The sequence below is a fragment of the Phycodurus eques genome, chromosome 17 (genome assembly GCF_024500275.1).
Source record: "Phycodurus eques isolate BA_2022a chromosome 17, UOR_Pequ_1.1, whole genome shotgun sequence".
In the NCBI taxonomy this organism is placed as follows: Eukaryota; Metazoa; Chordata; class Actinopteri; order Syngnathiformes; family Syngnathidae; genus Phycodurus; species Phycodurus eques.
Genome location: NC_084541.1, coordinates 9,892,105 through 9,919,675, shown reverse-complemented (window position 1 = coordinate 9,919,675; position 27,571 = coordinate 9,892,105). Strand labels below are relative to the sequence as shown.

General features: G+C 41.6%; 1 protein-coding gene across 6 annotated transcripts; it reads left to right on the top strand.

Annotated features, from left to right (window-relative positions):
- The first annotated feature begins 493 nt into the window (after positions 1 to 493).
- On the top strand, positions 494 to 27,571 carry slc7a1a (solute carrier family 7 member 1a). Of its 6 annotated transcripts, none has more exons than XM_061702341.1 (13): positions 494 to 676; positions 13,552 to 13,823; positions 13,903 to 14,085; positions 14,374 to 14,532; positions 14,627 to 14,804; positions 16,020 to 16,153; positions 18,006 to 18,228; positions 20,469 to 20,605; positions 21,751 to 21,853; positions 22,309 to 22,502; positions 23,544 to 23,695; positions 23,820 to 23,928; positions 24,820 to 27,571. In XM_061702341.1, exons 2-13 carry the CDS (start codon positions 13,637 to 13,639, stop codon positions 25,008 to 25,010), a joined length of 1,950 nt encoding a protein of 649 aa, XP_061558325.1. In that variant the 5' UTR covers positions 494 to 676; positions 13,552 to 13,636; the 3' UTR covers positions 25,011 to 27,571. The 6 variants fall into 6 exon arrangements, with proteins under 6 accessions (XP_061558325.1, XP_061558324.1, XP_061558323.1 ...); XM_061702340.1 differs by lacking the exon at positions 20,469 to 20,605 and adding an exon at positions 19,798 to 19,937; XM_061702339.1 differs by having other exon boundaries at positions 17,979 to 18,228.

Genomic DNA, 27,571 nt, shown 5'->3' with positions numbered 1-27,571 from the left:
CGAATGCCGAGCGCAGTGATAACACAAATGTTTCTTATTGTGGTTGCAGTCACATGTGGCAAAGACGCCGAAGCCTAACTTCCACTACCAACCCAGGCTAAACATAGCTCCTCCTGAAATACAAAACTTGGTTCAGTTGACATCAACATTCTTCATTTAGACCAATTCCTATTTTGACAGGGCTTTGGCGCCATCTTGTGGCATATTAAAGAAAGCTCAAATAAATGCAAACAGGTGAGTTTTCAGCAAATAATGGAGGATAGGATAAAAAAAAAAACATGAATACGTAAATTTACCAATGAGTATTACTACAGTATACAGTACATTAAAGATTTCTTTTAATTGATCTAATACCTGGTTAGTTAATATACAGTAAACTGAAATTGAAGTTTGCCCACCGCTGGATTTAGGCTCAGTTGACAACAGCGCCACATTAGCTCGTTTTCTACTATTATGCAACTGCGTGTAACCCGCGGCAGGCGGGGCTGCGTGCCTGCGTGCGTGCGTGCGTGTGAGACCACGTTTTAAACCAAGTGGCCCCGAAAAAAACGCTAACCCACCTCTACTCTACTCTTACTCTTCAACCGGATCAGAACAGTTTGGACTTATATATCGTCTGTCACTGCCGTGTGCGCGTGTGTAGAAAGTTTGGATGCGCTCGTTCTACTTGTAAAAGGTAAGTAAGCGACGTGTTGCTTCACCGCTACCATGTGCACGCATACAATAGCACTGTGTACTGCACGGAACTTCATGTACGAGCTTTGCACGAAAGATTCGTAACTGCAAAATCACCTTTATTAAGCACACGTCACACACGCAAAAAAAAAAAAAAAAGTAAATGAAGAACACTTGAGGACATGATGTACCCCCCAACAACATTGCAATCCGCCCATGCAGGAGCTCCAATGGGGGTATGTTTCTTTGCACACATCATTATGTAAACCATAAAGTGATAGGGACACTGCATTTGAGTTCACTGACATTTCCGCTCTGCACATATACTCGTAGACTGTTCATGTTCTAACTTCAGTGTATTGATTCTTTTGAATGGCGAGCAAACTTATTCCATAGGATAAATGCGGGAATTTAGTTGCTGTACTTGAAAATTGCATTTCCTTTAACAATTGCATGTGAATTTCGAGAAATGTTATCACCAAACCAGCCCAAAAGGAATTTAAGAAGTGACACCATCAGGGCAAAAAATTTGTTTTCCTATTATATCAAAAAATAACAACAATTAAAAAATGACTTTTATGAAATGAAAATGCTTTTTATTGGAGAGAGAGACAATATCAAGACTGGAGAAGCATATCAGCAATGTGGTGGATGCTTTGAAAGGAGTATTAGGTATTAAAACATAGCAGACCACATAATGGTACAGAAAATAATTATACTGTGTGTATGTTACAAGAATGGAATGATTTTTTTTTCTTCAGAAAGAAGAAAGGTTACAATGTTACTAGAAACAGTCGATAACAGTTGAGGGGGGAAAATGAGCCAAAATGTTAGGACAAACATTATGATATATAAAAAGTTTCGTTTTTTTTCCCCCCCAAGAAAAAAAAGTCACAAATTGAATTTAAAAACGTAGTAATCTTGTGCAAATAAGTTTGTATTTTTTTTTTAAGTGAATGTAAATATTCCCACCTAGACCCAACAGTTGAGATCAAGCAGCCATTGTCTCTCTCAAGATACACACAGTAATCTAGTAGCAGTAGTAATCAGGAAATATCAAGAAATATTTGTGAAAAACACATTAGGACTTTTCTCCAGTAAGATTATGACTTCCTAGAAAAAGAACATGGGCATCCTCTTAACATTACTTACATATTCTCATAACATAACTTTTTTTATGGAGTACTCTACCATTATTCATCTAAATATTTACTGCGATTATTTCAAAGATACAAATGGAGTACAATAAACTAGATTGCGCAGCTTATACATTCACACGGCACAAAAAGGCACGCTCAGTTAGCGCCGGACTAAGCGCTTATGATTGGATTGTTTTATATTTATGGTCTAGAAGTGTTTTTTTCACACAAATATTTACTGTAATTATGACCTTTACTACTGTGGTTAGTGATAGGCGTGTTCAGACTTGTGTACAAACTCTGGTTACGCCGCCGCTGTAGGAATGGAACTTTATCATAAAATAAGGACCCCCCCCTGTACTAAGCTTACTAGACCGATCATAATACAGTATGTACACAGCTAGTAAAAAGTCTTTACATATTGATGTACTGGGAAAGTGTGTTTGGCAAGCAGTGAAACGCTTACCAAAGAAGGGGAGTACATGACATGTACTGTAGTGTATTGTGTGCTACCTTCGATTTATGATGGGCACGAGCACACTTACTGTGGTACATTTGAATGGAACTTTTTTTATCGTGTGAAACGTAACAAAAAGAGGAAAATAGACCAAATTTACAAACTGATTTGTACCAGGGAAAGTGTGTCAAAAGCACCCTAAGAAAATTCCCTCTCCATCGTAAACCTGTTTTTAAAAAAAATATATTTATTTATTTTTTACTTGGCCTTTGTGTTCTTCTAACGCCAGACACTTTGAATATTCTGTCGACGTGCTTTTTTTTTAATTTCCTGTTCCTGTGTGAGGTTAAGGTGGGACAGTTAAGGCTGGAAAGGATGTAACAGTGCCCGGGTTCAAATGGTACACGTGAGCAGGACTGAGGGGGATGGGAAGGTCTGGAGTGAAAGCAGCAAGTGGACACAGCAGACATGCGAGCAACAAATCAAATGTCATAACAAATAAGTACAAGTAGCACTGAGCATCGTAAGTAATCCATAGTTTCGTGTAGGTAAACACAAAATCCTTCCTTCAACTGCATTTTTGTATTACTTTTTTTTATTCTGTCCACCATTTGGCTGTTACAACAACAGCCGCTCGGAACGTATCTCGTTTATTTCCAGGCGGTCTAACTTTAGCTGCCATGAAAGTGGGTCACCAGTGGTCTGACTGCTGGAATGGGAGATATCCTGTATGTTCAGCTATGTACAGTATATCTTATGCAAGCTTGTGTGGCGGCCTTCCAGGTTCACCGAGATCAGACCCGCTCACCACTCCTGTGGGCTGCTCTAAGTATTTATGCACTCAGTAAGACGAATACTGTATACAAAAACTAGGTTTGAAAAGCAGGGTTACAAATGAGAGCATTTGTAACTAAACTAAATAGATTGAAATGTGTACATAACAGTGAACAGCAGCTTTACCAATACACGCTCACAGACACGGACAAATTGTGTATTGATTCCTGTGGAAGAGGCAGCTTTCTGGGAATAGTTTTCAAATTGACAAATAATCAATGTATTGATTTCAGAGGTAAAATGTAAAATGTAAAAATAAAAAAAGTAGAGTTACTCATAGGTGTATTATATATGCATGAAGTCTATCAGAAGTGTTTCAGGACATTTTTGCAGGATCCTCTGTAGCTCTTGTCATCTACAGCTTCAAAACAGGTCCCCTTGATAACCCCCTGAAGCTTGGGGAAGAGGAAAAAAAACAAAAAACACGGAGCCAGGTCCGGTGAGAAGGTAGTTAGCTCCTGCACAGGAATGCTCTTATCGGTCAGAAACTGTCAGATGCTCAGAGCATTGTGAGCAGCCGCGTTGGTGAAGCAGCCACGAGTTGTCCTGGCACAACTGTCGCCTCTTCTCGTGCACTGAACAAAGCAAACATCGCAGGACCTCTTTGTAGACATGCTGGTTGATCGTCTGTGTTTGAAATATATCTGTTGTGACCCCAGTCCTGGAACTTTTCTGACACACCTCGTCGATAATGTATAGTGCCTTCATACCAAAGGTGGGCAAACCTTTGTGCTATGGGCCACATTTGAACCAGGTCATTGGCAGATAAGGAAAAACAAAAGTTACCTAAAATGTGTTTCAAATATGTAAAAATAAATAAATAAATGATTCTATTTATTATTGTTTTATTATTCAATTATAATTGATTAATCAACTATTTCATAAAATAAATATATACCGCATGTCAAATTGTTTATTTTAAGAAACTATTATTTACAATAAATCAATTAACCATTATTTGATAAGATGACTAAATAAAGAATAAATAACTTTTAATCAACCAATTTTAGGGGCAAAAAAATGCAAAATTAATGCAACAAATATTACAAGACTCTTGTTAATGCTTGATAGAGCCAGCCTAAGGTTGTACAATTCGCAACTCGAATAAAATGTTCAGAAAGCATACACACAAATTCAGTGAGCTTTGCCACACTCATTCCAAAAGCAGAGGGCGCCACAACAATGTAAAAATGTGAGAAGAGAAGGAGGAACGGCGCCCTAGCTGCAGTGCATCTATTTTAAGCAGGTGATAAATGAGGCACAATGTATTCTTAATAGGCCCAATCATGTACTTTATGAGGAGTTTAACCTCCTTCCATCTGGACGCCAAAACAAGGACACAGCCAGCACGTGTTGCCTTCATCCTTGTTGTTATTGTCAGGCTCAGTTTGCAAGCCATCTAGTCTTGCACAACCACACAATCATTTCAGGCTTTATCAACACAAATGTTTTACACATATTATTACATTTCTTGTTTTGCCAAAATTTGTAATTGCTTCTCTCCTCCTATATACCGAAGTTTGAAAATTATAAATCGACTTACCGTAATTTCTCGTGTATAATGCCCATCCTCACCTCCCCCCTCCCAAAAATGTTTATAAATGTATGCCATCGGCTACAGCATAGGTGTCAAACCCAAGGCCCGGGAGCCAGATGCGGCCCGCCACATCATTTTATGTGGCCGGCGAAAGCAAATCATGCTCGTCAGCTTCCATGATTTTTGCTCAAATCTGTACCCAAATTCAAAATTGTCATAATAATAAACAATAATGTTGAGATATTGAATTTTTATGTTACCAAACCCTTCTTCTACAGTAACTTAAACAATACTTGAACAATCTATTATCCCTGTCTTCTGATTTCAAAACTAGTTATCCCTCAATTTGTTGGAAATGGTAATAATATGATTTGGTGATTAAACATTTAAATGTTTTCACTGTTCTCATGGCCCTCTGAGGGAAATCATAACTACAATGCGGACCGAGACAAAAATTAGTTTGACACCCCTGGTCTCGAGGTTATGAAAAAGCTGTACACTTTCATTCTAATATGCCACCGCCACCTAGTGGTTATGAAATCGGTATAGCCAACACTTTCATTCCAATATGATAGGGGTATGTATGACTGCATATATGTACAGTTGTACTCATAAGTTTACATACCCTGGCAGAATTTGTGAAATATATATATATATTTTTTGAATATGACTAATAACTGAACAACAACCATCATTAATTTCTCTATGGTTATGTTTTGTTTAATGATAATGCTTTTCTGAAATCCTTGACCCTTTAATTTGAATCCCATTAAAATAAAATTAAATGTTTTGCCTGGTCCATGTTTTCTTTAAAGAATTGTAACCATCTTACAAATTCTGCCTGGGTAATCAAACATATGAGCACATCTGTGTGTTTTCTAATTTACTAAATAAAAGTAGGGCTGTGAATTCACAATAACAGCAAGTAAATAAAAAAAGAACGTACGGGAAGTCCTCGAGTTACGTTGCACTCGAACTACGATGTTTCAAATTTACGACGCCCGTGCCGCATCCGCCATTTTGTCCCAGCACCATAGTGTTTCTGCTTAGCTAGTGCATAGTGCTTGTCTGTGTTTGTATGCATTTTTTGCCCTCCTTTTTTCTCTCAGCAGTGATGGTAAGTACAGCATCTTATTTTTTTATTTTAATGTATTTTAGTTTCTTTATACGAAGTGTTAACCTTTCCTGCTACGGTTACCTGACCGTGGTCGGGAGACGCAGGGGTTAACTCCCTTCTCTCGTTGCACAGCTGAGCTGGGTGGTGGCAACAATAAAGGCACGAAGCACCGATTTGCTGCTTTAATGACTTTATTAGCTCCTCTGCACATTCAACATCAATGGGTCCTCCGCTAATTGCTACTCTTCCCCGGTCGCCGTCACTACACTTGCCACTGTACACACTCGCACCGGCGCGCACTCCTTCCTCCTTAGCAGTCCTGTCTCATTCACACATCGATGCACACGTCCACACACACTGAGCTTGCTGTCACACGTGGGACAATATTTCGCCGTAAATATCGACTTTAACGGTGAAATCCGACTTACGCGGAAAATCGTGTTACGTCGGAAATCCGACTTACGCGGAAAATCGTGTTACGTCGCCATCGTAGGAACGGAACTCGTTCGTAAATCGAGGACTTCCTGTATTACGTGTTCAAATAAAGTGCTTAACTTCAGAATAATTACACATAATTAATAATACAGATAATGCTTCATGTTTTGGGTTATGGGTAGAAGAAAAATTATGCATTGTAAACATGCATTATAAATAGGTAGAAGGGTTTTCCAGAATTCTGAGGTCAACTTTGGGAGTGCGTATTATACATGAGTACGCATTATACACAAGAAATTACGTTACTGTAAATTATCACAATTTTTTTTTCTCATCAATCCGGCTATGGTGGTTTTATTATTACGCCATCTACCCAATAAGTCGGACTGACTTAAAAGGTTGCCGCTCAATCGCAGGGCACGTATAGACAAACAGCCATTCACATCTATGGCAAATTTAGAGTACAGTGGACCCTTGCTATTAGTGGGAGATAGGGACCGTGAATGGCAAAAAATAATTGACGCTCATTATAATTGCTTGGAGAGAAAAAAAACCAGGAAATCATTGAATAAGCGAGGATAAACTGCCAATAAGTTTTTTCAGACTCAGAATCATCTTTATTTGCCAATTATGTCCAAAAAACACAAGGAATTTGTCTCCGGTAGTTTAACTTGGAGGGGGACGGAGCAGGAGTACCTGGAGAAAACCCACGCAAGCACAGGGAGAACATGCAAACGCCATACAGGAATGCTGAAATAAACACTAAGTGAACTAGGATGCAATTCAAATAAGCATCACATATCATTATATGCTTTTGAGCGGCGCAGAAAAATAAATTGCAAAACAGTCAACACGGTGTTACTGTCCTTTCTGACCCACTAAAATACTGTACCTTCCACTCAACTCTTTGTTTTATGTTTTGAGTCTCATCACTACTGCCATCAATCTACATATAGGTCAGAGTGCCGAAAAGAACTCTCATATAAATGTCAAGCAGTGTCTTCTCAATGCTCCAATTTGATTGGCTGTCAAAGGACACACCCTTGTTTCTGACCTGACACACCTCCACTGAAGGGCACTACATCTACTTACATGCACTCACCAATAACAATATTAACTTATTTGACAAACTGTAAATTATCTGACAACTTCAACCATTTGTTACACCTTACAAGAGTAGTACCCATACCTTTATTTAAGCAAATTGTATGAATTCATAACTGTCCACCTCTGCATGATGACTATGCCTTCAGTGTGTACGCACGTCACTGCTGCTTTGAATAGCTGAACCATGTGATTCCTGCAGATCCTATTTCGGAACCCTTTAAGTCACCGCACGGTCCTCTCGGTAGCTCAAAGAATAGAGAACAACGTGCTATTTAATCACATTTCTCTGGAGGCGCACAGTGCTACAGTGTATCAACAGGAGAAGACTTAAGTAAGTCACTGTCACCACTCGCTGGAGCTTGTATGCAATGTTAGTTGAGTGTTGCTTGGTTTCTTCTAATTAAGACAATCTTCCAATGGTCATACTAAATTTATGGAAAGAAATTACGCAATGGAAATTATACATTAGCATTTGTGGCTTTAATTGTTTTCTATACTTTTTTCCAACAGGTCCTCTGAGGTTGTACTTTAGGCCGGTCACTATCAAATATCAAATATTTTAGAATCAATTATTCTATTCATGATTCCACTGATTGAATGATCGGGTAAATTAATTAAAGTTTATTGCAAAATATGTTTTCTGATTACTGTTTATTAACTGATTATTATTGTTTATTTGGCATTGTTTAATGATTGAACAACACCAAATAAACAAAAAATAAGCAATATCACACAAAAGGGAGTGATGTGCTCAGCAACCTTTTTGAAACTGAAAGCTAAGTTTTAGGTAATGATTAATGCGAAGTGCAACAAGTTTGACAGACACTTCTGAGGTTGCTTCAGGTTCAACTTCTCAATTGCAGGTTATTCATACTACAGCTACAAATAACGATAATTTTCATCCATCCATCCATTCAATTTCTACCGCTTATATGAGTTTGGGTCGTGGGGGCAGTAGCTTTAGCAGGGATGCCCAGACTTCCCTCTCCCCAGCCACCTCATCCAGCTCTTCTGGGAGGATCCCGAGGGGTTCCCAGGCCAGCCGAGACGTAGTCTCTCCAGCGTGTCCTGGGTCATGCCCGGAACACCTCACCAGGGAGGTGTCCGGGAGGGATCCGAATGAGATGCCCCAGCCACCTCAACTGGCTCCTCTCGATGTGGAGGAGCGGCGGCTCTACTCTGAGATCCTACCTGATGACCGAGGTTTTCACCCTATCTCTAAGGGAGAGCCCGGACACCCTGTGGAGGAAACTCATTTTGGCCGCTTGTATTGTGTTCTTTCGGTCACGACCCACAGCTCGTGACCATATGCGAGGGTAGGAACGTAGCTCGACCGGTAAATCGAGAGGTTCGCCTTTTGGCTTAGCTCCTTCTTTACCACAACGGACCGATACAAAGTCTGCATCACTGCAGACGCTGCACCGATCCGCCTGTCGATCTCCCGTTCCATTCTTCCCTCACTTGAGAACAAGACCCCGAGATACTTTAACTCCTCCACTTGGGGCAGGATCTCATCCCCGACCCGGCGAGGGCACACCACCCTTTTCCAACTGAGGACCATGGTCTCAGATTTTGAGGTGCTGATTCTCATCCCAGCCGCGTCACACTTGGCTGCGAACCGCTCCAGTGAGAGTTGGAGATCACGGCTTGATGAAACGAGCAGAACCACGTCATCTGCAAAAAGCAGAGATGCAATTCTGAGGCCAGCAAACCGGACCCCCTCTACGCCTCGGCTGCACCTAGAAATTCTGTCCATAAAAGTTACGAACAGAATTTGTGACAAAGGGCAGCCTTGGCGGAGTCCAGCCCTCATCGGAAACGAGTCTGACTTACTTACAATGCGGACCAAGCTCTGACACCGGTCGTACAGGGACCGAACAGCCCGTATCAGGGGGTTCGGTACCCCATACTCCCAAAGCACCCCCACAGTACTCCCCGAGGGACACGGTCGAACGCCTTCTCGGTGTCAACCAGGACAGCCCCACAACATCCAGAGCCTTTAGGAACTCCGGGCGAATCTCATCCACAAGGAGCTTTGTAACCACCTCGGTGACCTCAACCCCAAAGATAGGAGAGCCCGCCTCAGAGAACCCAGACTCTCCTTCCTCATGGGAAGGCGTATCGGTGGAGTCGAGGAGGTCTTCGAAGTATTTTCCCCACCGACTCACAACGTCCCGAGTTGAGGTCAGCAGCGCCCATCCCCACTATACACAGTGTTGGTGGTGCACTACTTTACCCTCCTGAGACGCTGGATGGTGGACCAGAATTTCCTCGAAGCCGTCCGAAGGTCTTTTTCCATGGCCTCACTGAACTCCTCCCATGCCCGAGTTTTTGCTTCAGCGACCACCAAAGCTGCAATCCACTTGGCCAGCCGGTACCCATCAGCTGCCTCAGGAGTCCCACAGGCCAAAAAGACCCGATAGGACTCCTTCTTCAGCTTGACGGCATCCCTGACCGTTGGTGTCCACCAACGGGTTCGGGGATTTCCGCCACGACAGCTGTGTGTGGAGGCGAGCCCGACTATATCTAGTCGGAACTTCTCGACCTCACACACCAGCTCAGGCTCCTTCCCTGCCAGAGCGGTAACATTCCACGTACCTCGAGCCAGCTTCTGTAGCCGGGGATCGGATCGCCATGGTCCCTGGCTTTGGCGACCGCCCAGCTCACACTGCACCCGACCTCTATTGCCCCTCCCACAGGTGGGGAGCCCATGGGAAGGGGGACCCACGTTACCCTTTCTGGCTGTGCCCGGTCGGGCCCCATGGGTGCAGGCCCGGCCACCAGGCGCTCGCCTTCGAGGCCTGGCTCCAGAGGGGGGGCCCGGTGACCCGCGTCCGGGCAGGGGAAAACGTCTTCCTGAATTGTTTGTCATCACAGGGGTTATTGGAGCTGTGCTTTGTCTGGTCCCTCACCTAGGACCTGTTTGCCAAGGGTGACCCTGCCAGGGGCATAAAGCCCCAGACAACTTAGCTCCTTGGATCATTGGAACAGACAAACCCCTACACCACGATAAGGTGACAGCTCAAGGATGGGGATAATTTTCATAATAGATTAAATTGACTATTGTTTTTTTTTCCAAGAAGTGATTATGATTATGTTACTGGTTTGGTCATAGAAAATAGGCAAAAATACTGATGCTTGTTATCCAAAGTCAAAGCAGATGTTTGCAAATGTCTTATTTTGATTAAACACAAAGCTTATCAGTCTGCTTTCATGGAGGACTGCAAAAATCTATTTATTTTTGAAAGGCTGAAATCAGAGAATGTGTACAACAATTTTAAAGTTAAACAATGACTCTTAAATGATTAATCAATTATCAAAATAGTTGTCAATTAATTTGATGACCAATTAGTCGTTGATTAATTGTTAAACCTCTAGCTGTACTTTTTTTTTTTTTTTTTTTTTTTAGAATTGCATGGCAGGCCCCATCAAATACTCGTGGCCCGAGGTTCCCCGTCCCAGATTTATTTATACATTTGTGCTGTTTATTTCTACTCACAGACTGCTTTTGACTCAACACTCAGTAACCTAAACTCAGTCACTGAGGGGTTCATGCCGTCCATAAAGACAGCTTTGATTTACTGTTTCTGCCTGTGGTTCTCTAAGCACTCTACCAGTCATACTATTTTTACGCAGATCTTTTTTTAATAAACTTGACAGGCACAACCTTGTTTACCTCTACCAGATGAGGGTTTTTCATCAATAGCTCGAATAAATTGTTTGGAAATGTTTGTTTACTTACTCTGTAACAAAGGATATGTGAAAGCCATTATGCATTGTGTAAAATCTGCTATTTTACCAATATATAGCATGCACCAAGCAGCTTCCATCCATCCATTTTCAACACCGCTTATCCTGGTTAGGGTCGCGGGGCCCTGGAGCCTATCCCAGCTGACTTTGGTGCGGGCAGCGTGGGTTCAGTTCCCACTCAGTGACAGTGTGAATGTGAGTGCGAATGGTTGTCTGTGTGCCCTGTGACTGACTAGCGACCAGTTCAGGGTGTAGTCTGCCTTTCGCCTGAAGTCAGCTGGGATAGGCTCCAGCACAACTGCGACCCTAACCAGGATAAGCGGTGTTGAAAATGGATGAATGGAAGCTGCTTGGTGCATGCTATATATTGGTATTGAAAATGGATGGATGGATGGATAATTATATATATATATATATATATATATATATATGTGTGTGGAGGGGTCGTGTCACTTGGCTGCACTCAAAATCAGCTCATAAGGCTGATGGAAAGTTTTAGCGGTTTCGAAACAATGATTTAAAAACAAAACAAACAAAAAACAGCAGTATACCTTGAAACCGGTAACCACCCATGCCTAGTAGGGAGGTTGATTTCTCGGCCAGGTGCAGTCGGATGCTCATGGATGTTGCGCAGTGAACCAACCTAAAGTCGCAGGATCACTTTGAAGACATGCTGTTTGATAGTCTGGCCCACAATGAAGGGGAAAACCTGGAACCTTTCTGACATACCTCGTTTTTTTTTTTTTTTGTCCATTTGCTGTTTTAATCTTTGTCATGTTAAAGTGGTGTATGATGCATGGGCCTACTGTACGTCACGCTTAATGAACTCGGAAATGCTAAATAGCAACTTAAAGTCTGAGAAGTCGGGGTTTAACGTCTGTGGTCTGCTCCATGCATAATTTATCACCTGGAACATTTGTACAGCTTTGTGGAAAGGGAGGGAAAAAAAAGGTGTAACCTTAAGTTACCCTCAAGAGGAAGTTTCCATGGGGTGTGACATGACTGTATCACTGTCCGCATGACCTTTCAGTTTGTGTCACCATGTCAGTGAGCTCTGGAAAGAAGCCATCATCGGCATGATCGTGCTCAAGTCCTGTCTTCCATGGGACATTGCTCTGGATTCCTGCCCAAACACTCCAGGAAAAACTGGAGTGATTGTTGAATTTCCCTGTCCCACATTTTCTACATTCTATTCCTCAATCTGCTCCCTTTATATGAACTAAATGCTAAGGAACGTGGAAGAGATCCGCGACCGCTCCTTATCATCCAGGGAATATTTTCCACCAACAGCTGTGGTGTTATGCACAGTCAATTGGGTTTGGCGCACAATGTCTAAAGCTGACCACAATCTGTTCCCTGGACAGTGGTTGATCTCCAATTTGTTCAGATAAAAAACCAAACAAACAAACAAAAAACTACAATAATAATAATATTCCTATAGGAAATAATGTTAATAGAAATAATCTGCTCAGTCGTCAAACTGTCACCATCATAAACTCTTGATTAACAGTGCAGGCATTTCTTAAACATAAATGTTAACATTGATAACAAAAAATAAAAGTTAACCAGTGTAACATCCATCCATCCATTTTCTATACTGCTTATCTTGTTAAGGGTCATGGAAAGCTGACGCCTAACTCACCAAACTTGGCGCGAAAGGCAGATACACCCTGGACTAGTCGCCAGGGCAAACATAGATGGACAACACTAGTGTAACAATGTGTTTAACAGCTCGATGAGGAGGTCATAATAAAAATAAAATGGCCACTTGGGTACTTGCGAGCTAACGGCTAGCATTAGCAGCTAACGTTAACCGTCAGTTGTATTTGTTGAACCTTGTCCTACAACTTCAGTTTCACTCAACGACTGACACTTTACTGTCGGATCATTTCGTTTGACATGGGACAGAAATACTCTGGAACTTGCATCTTGCAGGACAACAGTAGAAAGTCCATGTTTTTTTGGCAATTGTTGAGGCATATTTTCCAAAAACTAAGTAAGGACTTTCAGTGTTCATAATTAGTAACTTCCGTTGTGCGTGTGTGTGTGGCTGCATGTTTAAGAGACTAAAACTGTTGCAGTACTTGTGTCATGAGTTATGATTCTTCGTATCCAACAATCTGTTCAGGGGGATTTGGTTCCACGCCTCTGAGTTGTGTTATGTAACACATGTCAACAACACATCAAGCAATAAACTGGATTATCCATATAGACTTTTTACTTTTTGGACACTTGTCAGAAATTGTGGATTTGGGATGTGTTATCCAACACAGGAAACTGTGTCCTACATAAGTTTGTCAAGTATGTCCATCGTGTAGATTTGATTGCAAGTGTGGCCGCTAAAAACGTTCCCACAGCAATGCGCCTCTCTGCCAGTTGATCAAGGTTCTTCTGTTAACAGCTGTATATAACTGTACGCTACAAACCTGAACTCATTTCCACCAGCGATAGAGACTGTCGCATTGTCTTTTATCACAATCCTTCTTTACGCCCACTGAAGGTGTGTGCCGCTTCCCCCCTGTGACCCCCAAATCGCGGTCAACCCTCTCCAGCTCGGCCGCCTTCCCTTCCCTGCAGTCGGACCAATGGGGCTGGACAAACTTGTGAGATTTGGGAAGCAGTTGCTCAGGGTCAAGGTGGTGGACTGTAACACGGAGGATTCTCGCCTGTCGCGATGCCTCAACACTTTAGACCTGGTGGCACTAGGGGTGGGTAGCACGCTGGGGGCCGGCGTCTACGTGCTCGCGGGTGCTGTCGCACGGGAGAATTCAGGTATCGCCAGCCATGATTTAAAACTCCTGTCGAATGCTGTTGAAAGCCTCTAAATCAGAAACTTGCGTTGCCCTTCCAGGTCCTGCCATAGTGCTGTCTTTCCTGATAGCAGCTTTAGCATCAGTCCTAGCCGGCTTGTGCTATGCTGAATTTGGAGCTCGTGTTCCCAAGACAGGCTCAGCTTATCTGTACTCTTATGTGACTGTTGGCGAACTCTGGGCCTTCATAACTGGATGGAACCTCATCCTTGCCTATATCATTGGTAAGCCCGCATTTACTACTGTAAAAAATAGAGCACTCCCGAGCCGCATCTTCCAGTTGCCTGGTTGAAATACTATCTCCATTCGGCCAATAAAATCTAACATAACCATTATTAACCTGATCTGACAGAAATGTAAGTGTCTGAAAATGTTCAATGGAATTTTCTATGTCAAGCTGGAGCTAAATAGGCTGTCTAAATCAGACAGATCTAATTATAACCATCATACTTATATAAAATCTTACAGTTATGACAAAAATGATAAGTCTAAATAATCTTCCCGCAATTCAGGTACTGCCAGTGTGGCCAGAGCATGGAGCGCTACCTTTGATGAGTTAATAGGGAAGCGGATAGAGGAGTTCTGCAGAGGGTACATGCACATGAATGCACCAGGAGTACTGGCAGAATATCCTGACTTGTTTGCTGTTGTCATCATTATCACCCTCACAGGTATATATATAAAAAAAAAAAATTTCACAACTTGTTTTCCCCTCTGACCATTTGTATTGATCAGCTTTTCTCACTTGTCTTGATAACATCTAAGGTCTGCTGGCATTTGGAGTAAAAGAGTCTGCAATGGTCAACAAGGTTTTTACGTGTATCAACATGCTAGTCCTGTTGTTCATGGTGATCTCTGGCCTGGTCAAAGGTACTTTGAAGAACTGGTACCTGAACCCTGATGAAATCCTGCATGCATTTAACAGCAGTAACTCCAGCCACAAGTAAGGGCACACTCACACACTATTTCCTTCACTATGCATGAGGCTGAAGAGCTTACATTTTCATGTTGATCCACATCCAATTATTGTGAAGTCATGAAACACTGAAAACACTGAAAACTGAACTGGTCTAGTTTTCTTGAGTGGCCAACCGTCACCTATTGGTTTTTCCGGCGTAATCGCCAGTGAACTGCGTCTGAAACGTCACAGATGTAACCCCCAATGAAAAATGCACATGCGCTTTTACAATATATTTCCAGGTTCTACGCATTAGTAAAACCTAGTGGCCGGCGACCACCGTACCAATATTGCATATACAGTCCATATATTGTTTTACAATAATACTTAGCTATACTATATTCGTAGTTTCATATATATAGCTGCGGCTCGAATGCAAAGCAAGGCTAGTCTCCGTTGCTGAAATTCACTGGTGCAGTCAGTCAAGGGCCATCAATCATTGCTTCTCAAAAATCCAAACTCTCTCCTTTGTCACATGTTCCATCTCTTTGTGGCAATCTGTTTCTTCCTTTTCAAACACACCATGCTTTTGTGGTTCAATAAAAAAAAAAATATATATATATATATACTGGTTAGCACGTGGCGGCACGGTGGACAACTGGTTAGAGCGTCTGCCTCACAGTTCTGAGGACCGGGGTTCAAATCCCGGCCCTGCCTGTGCGGAGTTTGCATGCTCTCCCCGTGCCTGGGTGGGTTTTCTCTGGGCACTCCGGTTTCCTCCCGCATCCCCAAAACATGCGTGGTAGGTTCATTGAAGACTCTAAATTACCCGTAGGTGTGAATGTGAGTGTGAATGGTTGTTTGTTTCTATGTGCCCTGCGACTGGCTGGCGACCAGTTCAGGGTGTACCCCGCTTCCTGCCCGAAGATAGCTCAGATAGGCTCCAGCAGCCCGCGACCCTAGTGAGGGTAAGCGGTAAAGAAAATGGATGGATGGATATACAACCCCAATTCCAATGAAGTTGGGACGTTGTGTTAAACAAATAAATACAGAATACAATGATTTGCAAATCATGTTCAACCTATATTTAATTGAATACACCACAAAGACAAAATATTGAATGTTCAAACTGATAAACTTTATTGTTTTTAACAAATAATCAAATAATCATAATCATAATGTCACAGCCTTTTTGAACATAATCCAAGTTCCTTGTGTGTGTGTGTGTGTGTGTGTGCATGTGCGTGTGTGTGTGTCTAGTTTTACAGATGTCTTGCCAACTAGAGAGGAACTAGGTGGCGGTGGCTTCATGCCATTTGGTTTCACAGGCGTCCTGTCTGGAGCTGCTACCTGTTTCTACGCATTTGTTGGATTCGACTGCATAGCAACCACAGGTCAGTGTTGATTTGGTTGGCCCTAAAGTCTTCCTCTAATTTCCCCATACCTAATATACACCCAGTGGACATACTTTTGGGGGAGTGTAAATAGATCTGGAGCGGAGATCATGTACCCAAAGCTTGTCCAAACATTTTTCGCTATTACATAAGCGGGGCAAAGAGAAACGCTAAAGTTTGTGTGCTTGTCCCAATACGAACTGTGACGCAGGTAACAAGAATCACTCGGACAAGCCTTCCTTTTGTGTACTGTCGTCTAATCTGTTCACGCTGCAAAATGCCTGTAAAAGCTTCCTCTCGCCCCTCTTGTCCCACCCCTCTATGTCCTGAATTCTTATTGGCTCCTGTGCCGTTAACCCTGAGCATTTATTTGAGTTTTATTTATGAGGGCACTTCAGTCCAACACTTGGCAGACAGGCTTCAGTGTGTATAATCTGTGTCAGCCAGTGGCTTTGACCTGTCAAAAACAGTGAAAGGATCCAGACGGTGCTGTCCACGTTCCCATCATCGCAATGTAATTTTTAACTGCACAACAAATCCTGAGTGTTCGTCTCAGGAACGCAGTTGCGTAATGGCCAGCAGTTGAATAGTCGGGTGTTTCAGTCTTATGGGTGCTAAATAAGCTTCTTGTTCAATTCTGTTGCAAAATGCAACGGAAACGATTATTAAATCAATCAATTTGCCCTCTTTTTTCACCATGTTCCACCAAACAGTGATGTACAAGGTAATGAAAAAATTTAAGATGATTATAGTATGTTTTTGTACGCTACTGCTAACAAACAGAAGGGAATTAAAACAATCTCCTCGGCAGAGGTAATGCAAAAAAAAATACTGAGCAAAATTTGTCACTGTTGATCAAAATTGAGCAAGACAAGAATTTTGATACTGTTCTTCGAGTTGATCATATTCGATAAGAGCTGTAATTTCCAATTAAATCATTCAATTTCACATTTTTACCCCATTTTGTTTTTAATAGAAGTGTTTTTTTTTTTACTACAAATAATGTTTTGTATTGTGTTGTATTGTTGTTCAATTATCTATGACACTGACGTATACTACTATCATAATTTCAGTATGTATTTTCGGTGATATTTTTGTTTGGTGGCGAACCGTAAGATTTAACTTATTGCTGGCATCGGGTCAAAACCACATATTGGTATGTCTAAATTGTGTCTAATACTATTGTGTTATTTTTACAATTTATTGGCCTATCTAAAGAGTTGAATAGTATTTAATTGTGTCTCTCAGCAACCCAATGCTATTGGCTCAAAAAACATGACGTTCTTTTGTTTGTTTTGTTTGCGCGGAACGGTGGACGACTGGTTAGCACATCTGCCTCACAGTTCTGAGGACCGGGGTTCAAATCCCAGCCTCGCCTGTGTGGAGTTCGCATGTTCTCCCTGTGCCTGCATGGGTTTTCTCCGGGTACTCTGGTTTCCTCCCACATCCCAAAAACATGCATGGTAGGTTAATTGAAGACTCTAAATTGCCCGTAGGTGTGAATGTGAGTGTGAATGGTTGTTTGTTTCTATGTGCCCTGCGATTGCCTAGCAACCAGTTTAGGGTGTACCCCGCCTCTCGCCCAAAGATAGCTGGGATAGGCTCCAGCACGCCCGCGACCCACGTGTGGAAAAGCGGTACAGAAAATGGATGGGTGGATGTTTTGTTTCTTGAAAAGTGATGGTTTTGGAGATGCAAGGTTTCGGTCCAACGCCAGCGTTATGTAAAATGACTGCCTTGGCTTAATAAATGGCAGAGTTGAATGAAAACTCAAAACTGGACAATTTTAATACAAACCAAAGAGCACAAGTGTACCTAATGGTAGTGTGCATTTTGAACATGATGCCCTCAGGAGAAGAGGCGAAGAACCCCCAGCGAGCCATCCCGATCGGCATTGTGTCGTCGCTGCTGATCTGCTTTGTGGCGTACTTCTGCGTTTCTGGCGCACTCACGCTCATGATGCCGTACTACCTGCTCGACAGCAATAGCCCCCTTCCCGTTGCTTTTAAGTACGTGGGCTGGGAAGGAGCCAAATATGCTGTGGCTGTCGGCTCCCTTTGTGCACTGTCCACGAGGTAGGCCCTCTCATACTACGTGTATATGCTTTCAGTCTCTAGGTCTATTTGTGTATGTATATTTTTTAAGTCTTGGCTTGCTAAGAATTTAGTCCCAACAGACTACATGAGCAGTTATGATATCAGCAAAGGTCACTGCAAGTTGCATCTTTTCTCAAAAAAAATCTGCCTTGACAGGAGATATTCATGTGTCTTTGAATGTGTGTGCGTAACCTGTACTGACCTTGCAACTGTGTCCATTTGCTGGATTATTACAATACAGTGGACTCTCATTATAATACAGTGGACGTTCAGAACATGAACATTTCAACAATCAAACTAAATTTAACCTATGGTAATGCCAATGGCAGTTTGAACATATTTTGGCATTTTCACACTTTGTTAACAATGTTGCGTAAAACATTACCTGTGAATCTGATGATGACAAACCCCTAGAATATGCTCCCTCATTGGGGAAAACCCAGGGATATATTTGATAAACAGCCATCCGTCAAGATATATTTTTGTGTGTGGAACGAAAATCATTTCACATTCAAATTGTAAATTGATTGTAACACAGCTAGGGCTGGGTGATACGGTATTAAAATAAAATCCCAAGTTATTTTCCCCAAAATATGATTTCTGATTTTGATTGTTTTTTGGGTCACGGATGGTGTAGTGGTACATTCGCCTGACTTTGGTGCGGGCAGCGTGGGTTCAGTTCCCACTCAGTGATGGTGTGAATGTGAGTGCGAATGGTTGTCCGTGTCTATATGTGCCCTGCGACTGACTGGCGACCAGTTCAGGGTGTAGTCCGCCTTTCGCCCGAAGTCAGCTGGGATAGGCTCCAGCGCCCCGCGACCCTAAGTGGTGTTGAAAATGGATGGATGAATGGATAGATTGTTTTTTGTTTAGTTTTTTTGTCCTTCACTAAGAAGGAAAAGCAAATAACAAGGATATTATTCACAACTTGGATAAAAAAAATCCAAACACACTGTTTCTTAGCAGGAGTTTTTTCTTCCATGCTACTCTCTTTTGTTTTAACACTCTTTAAAGACACTTGGCAGCGGACTATTCGTTGCTCTTTGTCTAATGCTGTAGACCTGAACCAATTCCAAATGACTGACAAAACGGTACCTCTTAGGTCTGCATCAATTAAATCAATTAATCGCCCAGCTCTAGACATGGCATTTACATTGATCATGAAAAAAATTCGTTTGAAATCCAAACAAATCAAAGGTCGGACAATCTCCTGGAACTCTCTAAATCTCATTTGACATCTGAGAGTCCACTGTAATTTTGTATAACTTATAGATGTGACCTGGCCTTACAGTGCAAACGGGTTATTCCAAGCAATATGCTGCAATGAGGTGAATGGATATATGTAAAGAGTGTTTTTAATTGCATGCCACTGTCATTCTCACTGCATGCATAATACTACACAATTTACTTCATTATGTTGTGTATGTGACTATGAATGCAATGTCATATTTGTTGACTATTTGAGATGAAATCTCATGTCTCTGTACTGCCTTCTCACATATATGTGGATACTATATTTCCTGGTCCCCCCTCCCCCACCTCTGGTAGCCTGCTGGGCTCTATGTTTCCAATGCCCCGTGTCATCTGGGCTATGGCTGACGACGGGCTGCTTTTCGAGTTCATGGCCAAGATCAGCCCGCGCAGCAAAACCCCGCTAACTGCAACCCTCACCTCTGGCATAGTGGCAGGTGAGACACTAACACGCATGTTTTTAAAAGGGCATACATGGTTTCGGAGTCTTCTGTTTTCATGCTGCTGGGCTCAGCGAGGTTGGGTTGTATATTAGCTGATATTTTATTTAACTGAGAGAGCCCTGGCAGAAACCAGTACCTAAAGCATGCAAAAGGAACTCACTAATCCTCTCTAATGTCATGTCATTTCTATTCAGAGGATAAAGTGCATGATGTTTGTATAACAGATTACTTTTTACAATCCACGTTGGAACGCAGATTGCAAACAAGTGGAATTAGTTCTTATTCGAGACAAACTTTTCTGCATGCAGGCATCAAAACATTAAGTCCACCGTCATGCCCCTGTCGCTCATGTGTAGCAGGTCTTGAATCCCGCCGCTTTTTTCATCTGTGGCAAGTCTGCAACTGGCCATTTGTTTCTTATTGACTAATTATTTCCTTCTCCCCCCTACTGACCTATCTCAATTCCCCCCCATGCCCTGTTCTCATTCCTGTCACCCCAATCTGTTGTTTTACCTCCCATCCCAGTCTGTTGGGTTCCATGTTCCCCCTGCCTCGTATCATCTTTGCCATGGCTAGGGATGGCCTGCTCTTCTCCTTCCTGGCCCATGTCAGCGAGAGGAAATCCCCCATAACGTCCACTGTGACTGCCGGGGTTCTGTCTGGTAAGATGAATAGGGCACGCAAAGATAGCTGCATGTGCTGTTTTGGAGTTTGCTGAATGATCACTTGCATTTAAAAGTGTAGGTCTATGGTCACGAAAGTAGTTACCCACATATTAGTAGCCTACTGTTATTTAGACCAATACTGTTCAGCTTTCCAATTTAGACAGGGCTTTGGCACCAATATTGTGGCATCTTTGGGCATTTCAAAAAGAGCACAAAAAAAAACCACAAATAGGAGAGTAAATATTAAGATGATTTCACTTATTTTGATGCTTAATGCTAAAAATACAAATACCACCAAACACAGAATCAACCAACTCATCATGTATCAGTTTTGTTTTGGATGTTTTGGTTTCTTCACAAATGCTGTCTAACGTAATAGATGTCACAATTTATGGGTTATATGAACCAAATTCCAAGTTCAGTCATCTTTGTTATCAGGATAGACCAAATATTGGCTGGGCCGATTATCAGCGCTGATAATCGGTATTTTGACGCATGTCGGCATTTTTTTTTCTTTTTTCTTCTTCTCAAAAATCCTAGGGCGACTAAGAAATCGATTTAAAACTGGGTAAACCTCAGGGAATTATTTATTTACATTTAAACTTTTTATTTAACTTTATAAGAGATGTGGCTGACCCTGGGAACTCCTTGATTTTTTATTTTTTTTTGTTTGAACTTAAAACAAAGATATGTGAAAGATTAACATTTCAGTTATATTAAAATTTTGGAAAACTTTATTTACTGTCAAAGCTTTTAGAGAGCTATTTATTTGTTTAAGTTTTCATTTGACTTTATAAGACATTCTGCTGAGTCTGGGAGCTCCCTGTACTTTTTGTTAGAATTTTAAAAGAAAGAAAACAAATATCTTGAACATAGTGCAAATCTGAAAAGCTTTTCAATGAACATACGTTAAAAGGCATTTAAACAGTTAAGTGTTGGACTTTGTATTATTTCACATTTTGACACCAAAATATTCCCTTTTACAACAAATGAATATCGGCTATAAATATCAGTTATCGGCCTCCTTGGCTACTGATAATCGGTGTTGCCGCTGAAAAAAACATAGACAGTAGGTATCACTCTAGTTTGTTACCAAATTTCTCACAATTATTGTCACCTTTTCCCTTGTTCTTCCTTTCAAGCTGCCATGGCATTTCTGTTTGACCTGAAGGATCTGGTGGACCTGATGTCCATCGGCACACTGCTGGCCTATACATTAGTGGCTGCCTGTGTCTTGGTACTAAGGTCAGTGGAGCACTGTCAGAGACTTGTTCATACAAGAATCAAGAAGAGGTGCTTATGTCAGTCCATTGAGCTACGTGTCACACAAGCAGGACATAGTTCACTGTCAAAAGGCAATCTTGGGTATTTTGCCCTAGATGATGAGGAAGTTATACAGCCAATAGGCACTTCATCAATTCGGTCACCACCCCCCATACCGCCACATCTGCTCTCAGGCAACCATTCAAATTGAGCCCTGCATCCATATTGAATGTAATTTCACACCTCATCATCTTTTAAACTGCAACACAGATTACGACTGACTTGAACTGTGTTTGCGGACATTGTGATTGACAGTACTCATAAACAGGCTCATTGCCTGCTAACATTGCAGCATGACAGTGGATTACTGTGAACACGCTGGTTTTTGCAGCTATCTCCAAGTTGAATTCCGCTTCGTGCGCCTGTTTGATTGCCAGGTACCAGCCCGAGCAGCCCAGTGCGGCGTATCAGATGGCCAATATGCAGGAGGAGCTGGAGCAGAGCGATGGCAGTATGGGCATCCTACCCGGCGTGGAGGAGAGGTTCAGCTTAAATACGTTGTTCTTCCCGGACAACCTTGATCCGACCTCCCTTTCAGGCTTCACGGTCAACATCTGTGCCTCTATCATGGGTATGGGAAATGCGAATGCTCCCAACTTACTTCCATGTAGACTACAGCGAGAGCAGATCTTTAGGCAGCCATAAACATTTGTCAGATGGAAAAATCATTCTGTGAATGGCTATGATTTAGGTTCTCAAAACCGCTTTCAGGGGAGAATTCTTCCCACTCAAATTCCTAACTCCAATTAACTACCACGTGCACCTTTAAATGCCAAGGGAATTATTTATTTTTTTGAAGTTTCAACCTAAAGAGTCAGTGTTGCCGTTTAGTGGTTTGATCGCGACACAGAACTAAGCGACTTTACCACTCTAATAGTGACTATTTGGGGGAAAAAAATATTGGTTGTTTTTTCTTCAGACATGGTGATTTCTTGTATATCAAAGTAGAGACAGAAGATGAGGCCAGAGATGGCTGATTTTGTTTTTTACACTTCATATCAAAAATAGATTTTTGGGGGGAGGTGTGTTAATTGCAGTCTCTCCCTTTAATTCCCCATTTATAAAGTACTTTGCAAAAGAAGTTATCGATCATAACGTTGGAAACTTTTGACCCAGAGTATGTGCTTCCGAGCCCGCAAAAAGGGGAGGTTTCCTTTTTTCACCTGTACAACTCTACTTGAAAAAAAAAAAAATGTACTAGAAATTCTGTATGCACGCAGAGATGTTAGATTTATGTGAAATGCTACAATTATATCAGCGCTTTTAAATGTCCCACGGGAAAGTGTTTGTTTTATTGGCCCGTCAGTCCCTATACTGTATGTAGGTATTTAAATTACAGCTGACGGACCCAAGTTTGAAAACCACTGTAAAGAAGATAACTACAGGAAGTTTTAATCCAGTTATTTAAGAATAAAATCCATGTACAGTAAACCCAACAAGTAACCACATCTGAGATCTGGTAACATTTTGCTTTGGATTTTCCATGCTAAATTACAACTGCTGCCACATATGCAATCTATATCACAACCAAGGAAACACACGGCTCGCAAATATTATTAGATTAGATTTGACAGGGATGCAACTTTTCACTAACTATTTTGTTGCTATGCAGGGCTGCTGATCCTGACGTTCAGTGCGATGGCTGTCCAGGGAGGCTCAACTTTGTTGAACATTTTAATCCTCAGTATCATCTTTATCATGTGCCTCCTCCTCACTTGTATTGTCTGGAGACAGCCACAGAGCAAAACAAAGCTCTCTTTTAAGGTTTGTGTCTTTGCACAGCCATAAATTAGCACTAAGTGAAATGTAACAGACATCCTGTACATTTGTGATACTTTACATTACATTACATACATTACATTACATTCTGTGATATTTTGCTTTTTAGGTTCCGTTCCTGCCTATTCTTCCGGTGATCAGCATGTTTGTTAATGTCTACCTGATGATGCAGCTGGACAGAGGCACTTGGATACGGTTTTCAATCTGGATGGCTTTAGGTAAACCGCTCCTTTGCAGGCAGCAATGTTAGGGTTGGCATGTACGCATAAGCAGTGAAGGTTTCTGGCATGTGCACTATGTGGCAGCACAAGGTGGCATTGCAACCCGTGAAAATAATGTCAAGCAACAGAGACCCTCGTCGTTTGTTGGCTCGAGCTTATTACCAACCAGTCAGCAGAACAAAAGCATACACATGCGGGCAAGACTTAACTTAGCTCCTCCCCGACATGCAAAAATCGTAGAACAGTCGAGATGTATCACTTCAACATACTTCCTTGACGCAAGTTACAGAGCTCCTTTCCTATTAGCCAGGGCTTTGGCGCCATCTTGTGGCATTTTAGTTATACTATGTTACTTAAAGCGCTTGAAAACTGCAAATCTTTCAGTAAATAGTTGACGATAGATTCCACAGGAAAAAAATATAAGTGAATTTGTGAATAACGAACTATGACTATGAGAAATATAGAAATAGAAGTTAGAAATATTGCAACACGTACTGGATCCTACATCACCAACTCGTGGAACTGGAGTAGGGTTGCGAAGGTATCACTGTTTTCATCAACTGTACTTGGGCTGCTTTTACATGTTGACATGCTCACAACAATCACAAGTCTGGAGTTACTTTATTAGGAATATTTATATATATAATTTAGGGTGCATGGCCCTTCCATTTCACTTTCATTTTTAACTATGGTAAACATTTGGTTGACATTTAAAAGTGATTTATTAATTACATTTTCCTGGTCATTGTTCATGAAAATGTCTTCGAATGGCCATGCTGCGTCGCAGTGCAATGAAAGATCTAACAAATGCATGACTTGAATCACATTTCCAACAGTGTGTATAACAGTGACCCCTGCATGTTTTTTTTTTGGGGGGGGGGGGTTCAGGTTTTTTGATCTACTTTTGCTACGGCATCCATCACAGCGCAGAGGCAGCGGCGGCGGCGGCCCGCTCATCTCCTGACACGGAGATGAACGGCTTCAAGCGCGACCGAGATTCTGTATCCACAACACCCGAAAAGGAGGCCTTCCTTCACAACGGCATCGAGCTCATGGAGGATGACGACGGAGACTTGTAGGGATCTTTGTTTTGCATACACAACGACCTGCCCTGGCAACGGTGTGTCTGTGTAATTTGGACGGTGCATCTCCCAGTCCTTCAAGTAACAATTAGGGAATGTTTAAACTATAACATTCAAACACACGATTTGTGAAGCTGCATGCTGCTGTATTGAATATTTTGCTGAAATATGAGGGTATCAGAGGCGGCACGGTGGACGACTGGTTAGAGCGTCTACCTCACAGTTCTGAGAAATCGGGGTCCAATCCCCGGCCCCACCTGTGTGGAGTTTGCATTTTCTCCCCGTGCCTGCATGGGTTTTCTCCAGGCACTCCGGTTTCCTCCCACATCCCAAAAACATGCATGGTAGGTTAATTGAAGTCTCTAAATTGCCCCTAGGTGTGAATGTGAGTGCGAATGGTTGTTTGTTTATGTGTGCCCTGCGATTGGCTGGCAACCAGTTCAGGGTGTACCCCGCCTCCTGCCTGATGACAGCTGGGATTGGCTCCAGCACGCCCGCGACCCTAGTGAGGAGAAGCGGCTCAGAAAATGGATGGATGGATGGATGAAGGCTCAGATGTATTATGTAGCTTGACATGAAACCAGTTCAAGTTCCTGGGTGACCATAATATTTGCTTGTCTGGGTCAGATTATGTCCAGAAGCCAGTAATCATCAACTTCTTATATTCCCTTTCAATGAAACCAATATTACTTTGTATTGATAGTGTTGGACAAGTTCCAAAATGTTACTAGTTAATGTCATTTGAAAATAATTTAGTTATAGTATGGGCTCTGAATTGGTTGTGCATCACACTACTTCTACATTTAAGTTACTTTCACTAAAACGACTACAAAATTGTATAGTATGAAAATAAATGAACACTTTAATGGCCTTTAACACGACCATAATGTTTGTTAAACAATTTTAATAAGCCTACTTTCCATTGTAATGCGGACATAACGTCATCATGATAAAGTGTATTTGAGAAAAATAATCGTATTTATTTACTTTGCTTCAACGACTGGGCCTAAAAAGAAATAAATAACAAACTTGCCAGGCGTTATCGGCGACTAAAACAAACTTGGTCCCGATAATATTGATGAACAGATGCAATGATGCATGAACAATAACTGAAAAGCCCGCCAGTGGCGGGACAGTCAGACAGGCGGGATTTAAACCGCCTCTCATTGTGACAGAGTGAATAGAATCCCAGATTATTTAGAATTTACCAGCAGGATGCTTTCTGTTGGTCCAAAAAGTGAACATGTGAAAGGAAAGCAATGTCTGGTCACCCCAATGCATTGCAACATGCCTTACTGTGATTGTAACAGGTATAATGTTACTACATTCTATTAGTAATACTTCCAAAAAGTTCACCAAAAAAAAATACACATTACTTTTGTCACCCGTTGCTGGGTTCCATCACCGTGGACATATTTCTTGATATGCACCAGTACATTCTATAATTGCCAACACTTATGTAAGTGATGTTGAAATGTTCCCCCAGTTCTGGCAGGACACTCCAACACAAATAGCTCATCTCTAATATTATTGCTGTCAATCACTGGCAGCACAAATGGCTGCACCTGTTAGGGCAGCAGCGGAGGTTGCAGGTCATACAAAGATCAGGTGTCCAAAATAAGGTCGCAAGTAGTAGTTCTAGTTCTAGTAGTTCTTCTAGTTTGGCTGTCATTGATAAATCTATGACTAGTGCTGAGCATTGCGTTTGAGCATTTTCACAGTGCTGGCTGCTGTGTCCTTTAGCACATCTGCTTGTTACATTGTCTTGTTGTGTTTTTCAAACATAATGTGAAACAATGCCTTCTGTAGACTTTTTAAAAATATGTATTCTCCTTTCCCTTATTATAGACTTCACCTGTTTTTTTTCTTCATTCTAAACGTTTACCCATTATGAAGGCTGCTTTCTTTTCAGATCAGTATTTTTGTTTCAGTTGTTGTAGAATTGAATCAAATTGAATATAAACACCTTTATTTTATTTTTTTTTAAAAGTTTGTACAAATTTAAAATCGAAAAACGTGACTTCTATTTACATTATCCACAACTATTTAGGTTCCGGTTGAGGTCTTATTTTTAAGACAAGGTATTTACCGTGTGGGTTAGGAAGTTTCCCATAACAAAGTAGTGTGGCTAAATACAGTATAATAAAAGAATATGTATATAATTTTGTTTATATCACTTTAAGTAAATTATTTGTAAATGTGGGAATGTTGTGTTGTTATTTTGTATGTCCGGTGTATAAATTGTCTGTGGATGATTTGGTTACAGCGGGTTTTGTGTTGCACAGTTAAATGTATTCTATATACCATATCTTGTATCCTCCGTAATGTTCTAAATCAGAGTGCACTTGTCATATGAATTAGGTATTAGCAAAAGTCGGTAGCTGTGAGCTGAAGGGTTTGCGTGTCGATAAGTCCTTGGGTTCTGTTATCTTTCACGGGAGATGGAAAAATAAAAATTCATCATTGTATTGTACAGTAATTAAACTCCATGAACTGCGCATGCTTCTGTAATTTCAACTTGCTGAAACCTGGTCAGTTCTGGCAGAGAGAAATTTGCT

Excerpts from the sequence above, each read along its gene's own strand:
- slc7a1a (XM_061702336.1), top strand. The coding sequence starts at position 13,637 with ATGGGGCTGGACAAACTTGTGAGATTTGGGAAGCAGTTGCTCAGGGTC. Across the intron at positions 14,533-14,626 it reads CATCATTATCACCCTCACAG|GTCTGCTGGCATTTGGAGTA; the intron begins GTATATATATAA and ends ATAACATCTAAG. Across the intron at positions 21,854-22,308 it reads GCCTGTGTCTTGGTACTAAG|GTACCAGCCCGAGCAGCCCA; the intron begins GTCAGTGGAGCA and ends TTTGATTGCCAG.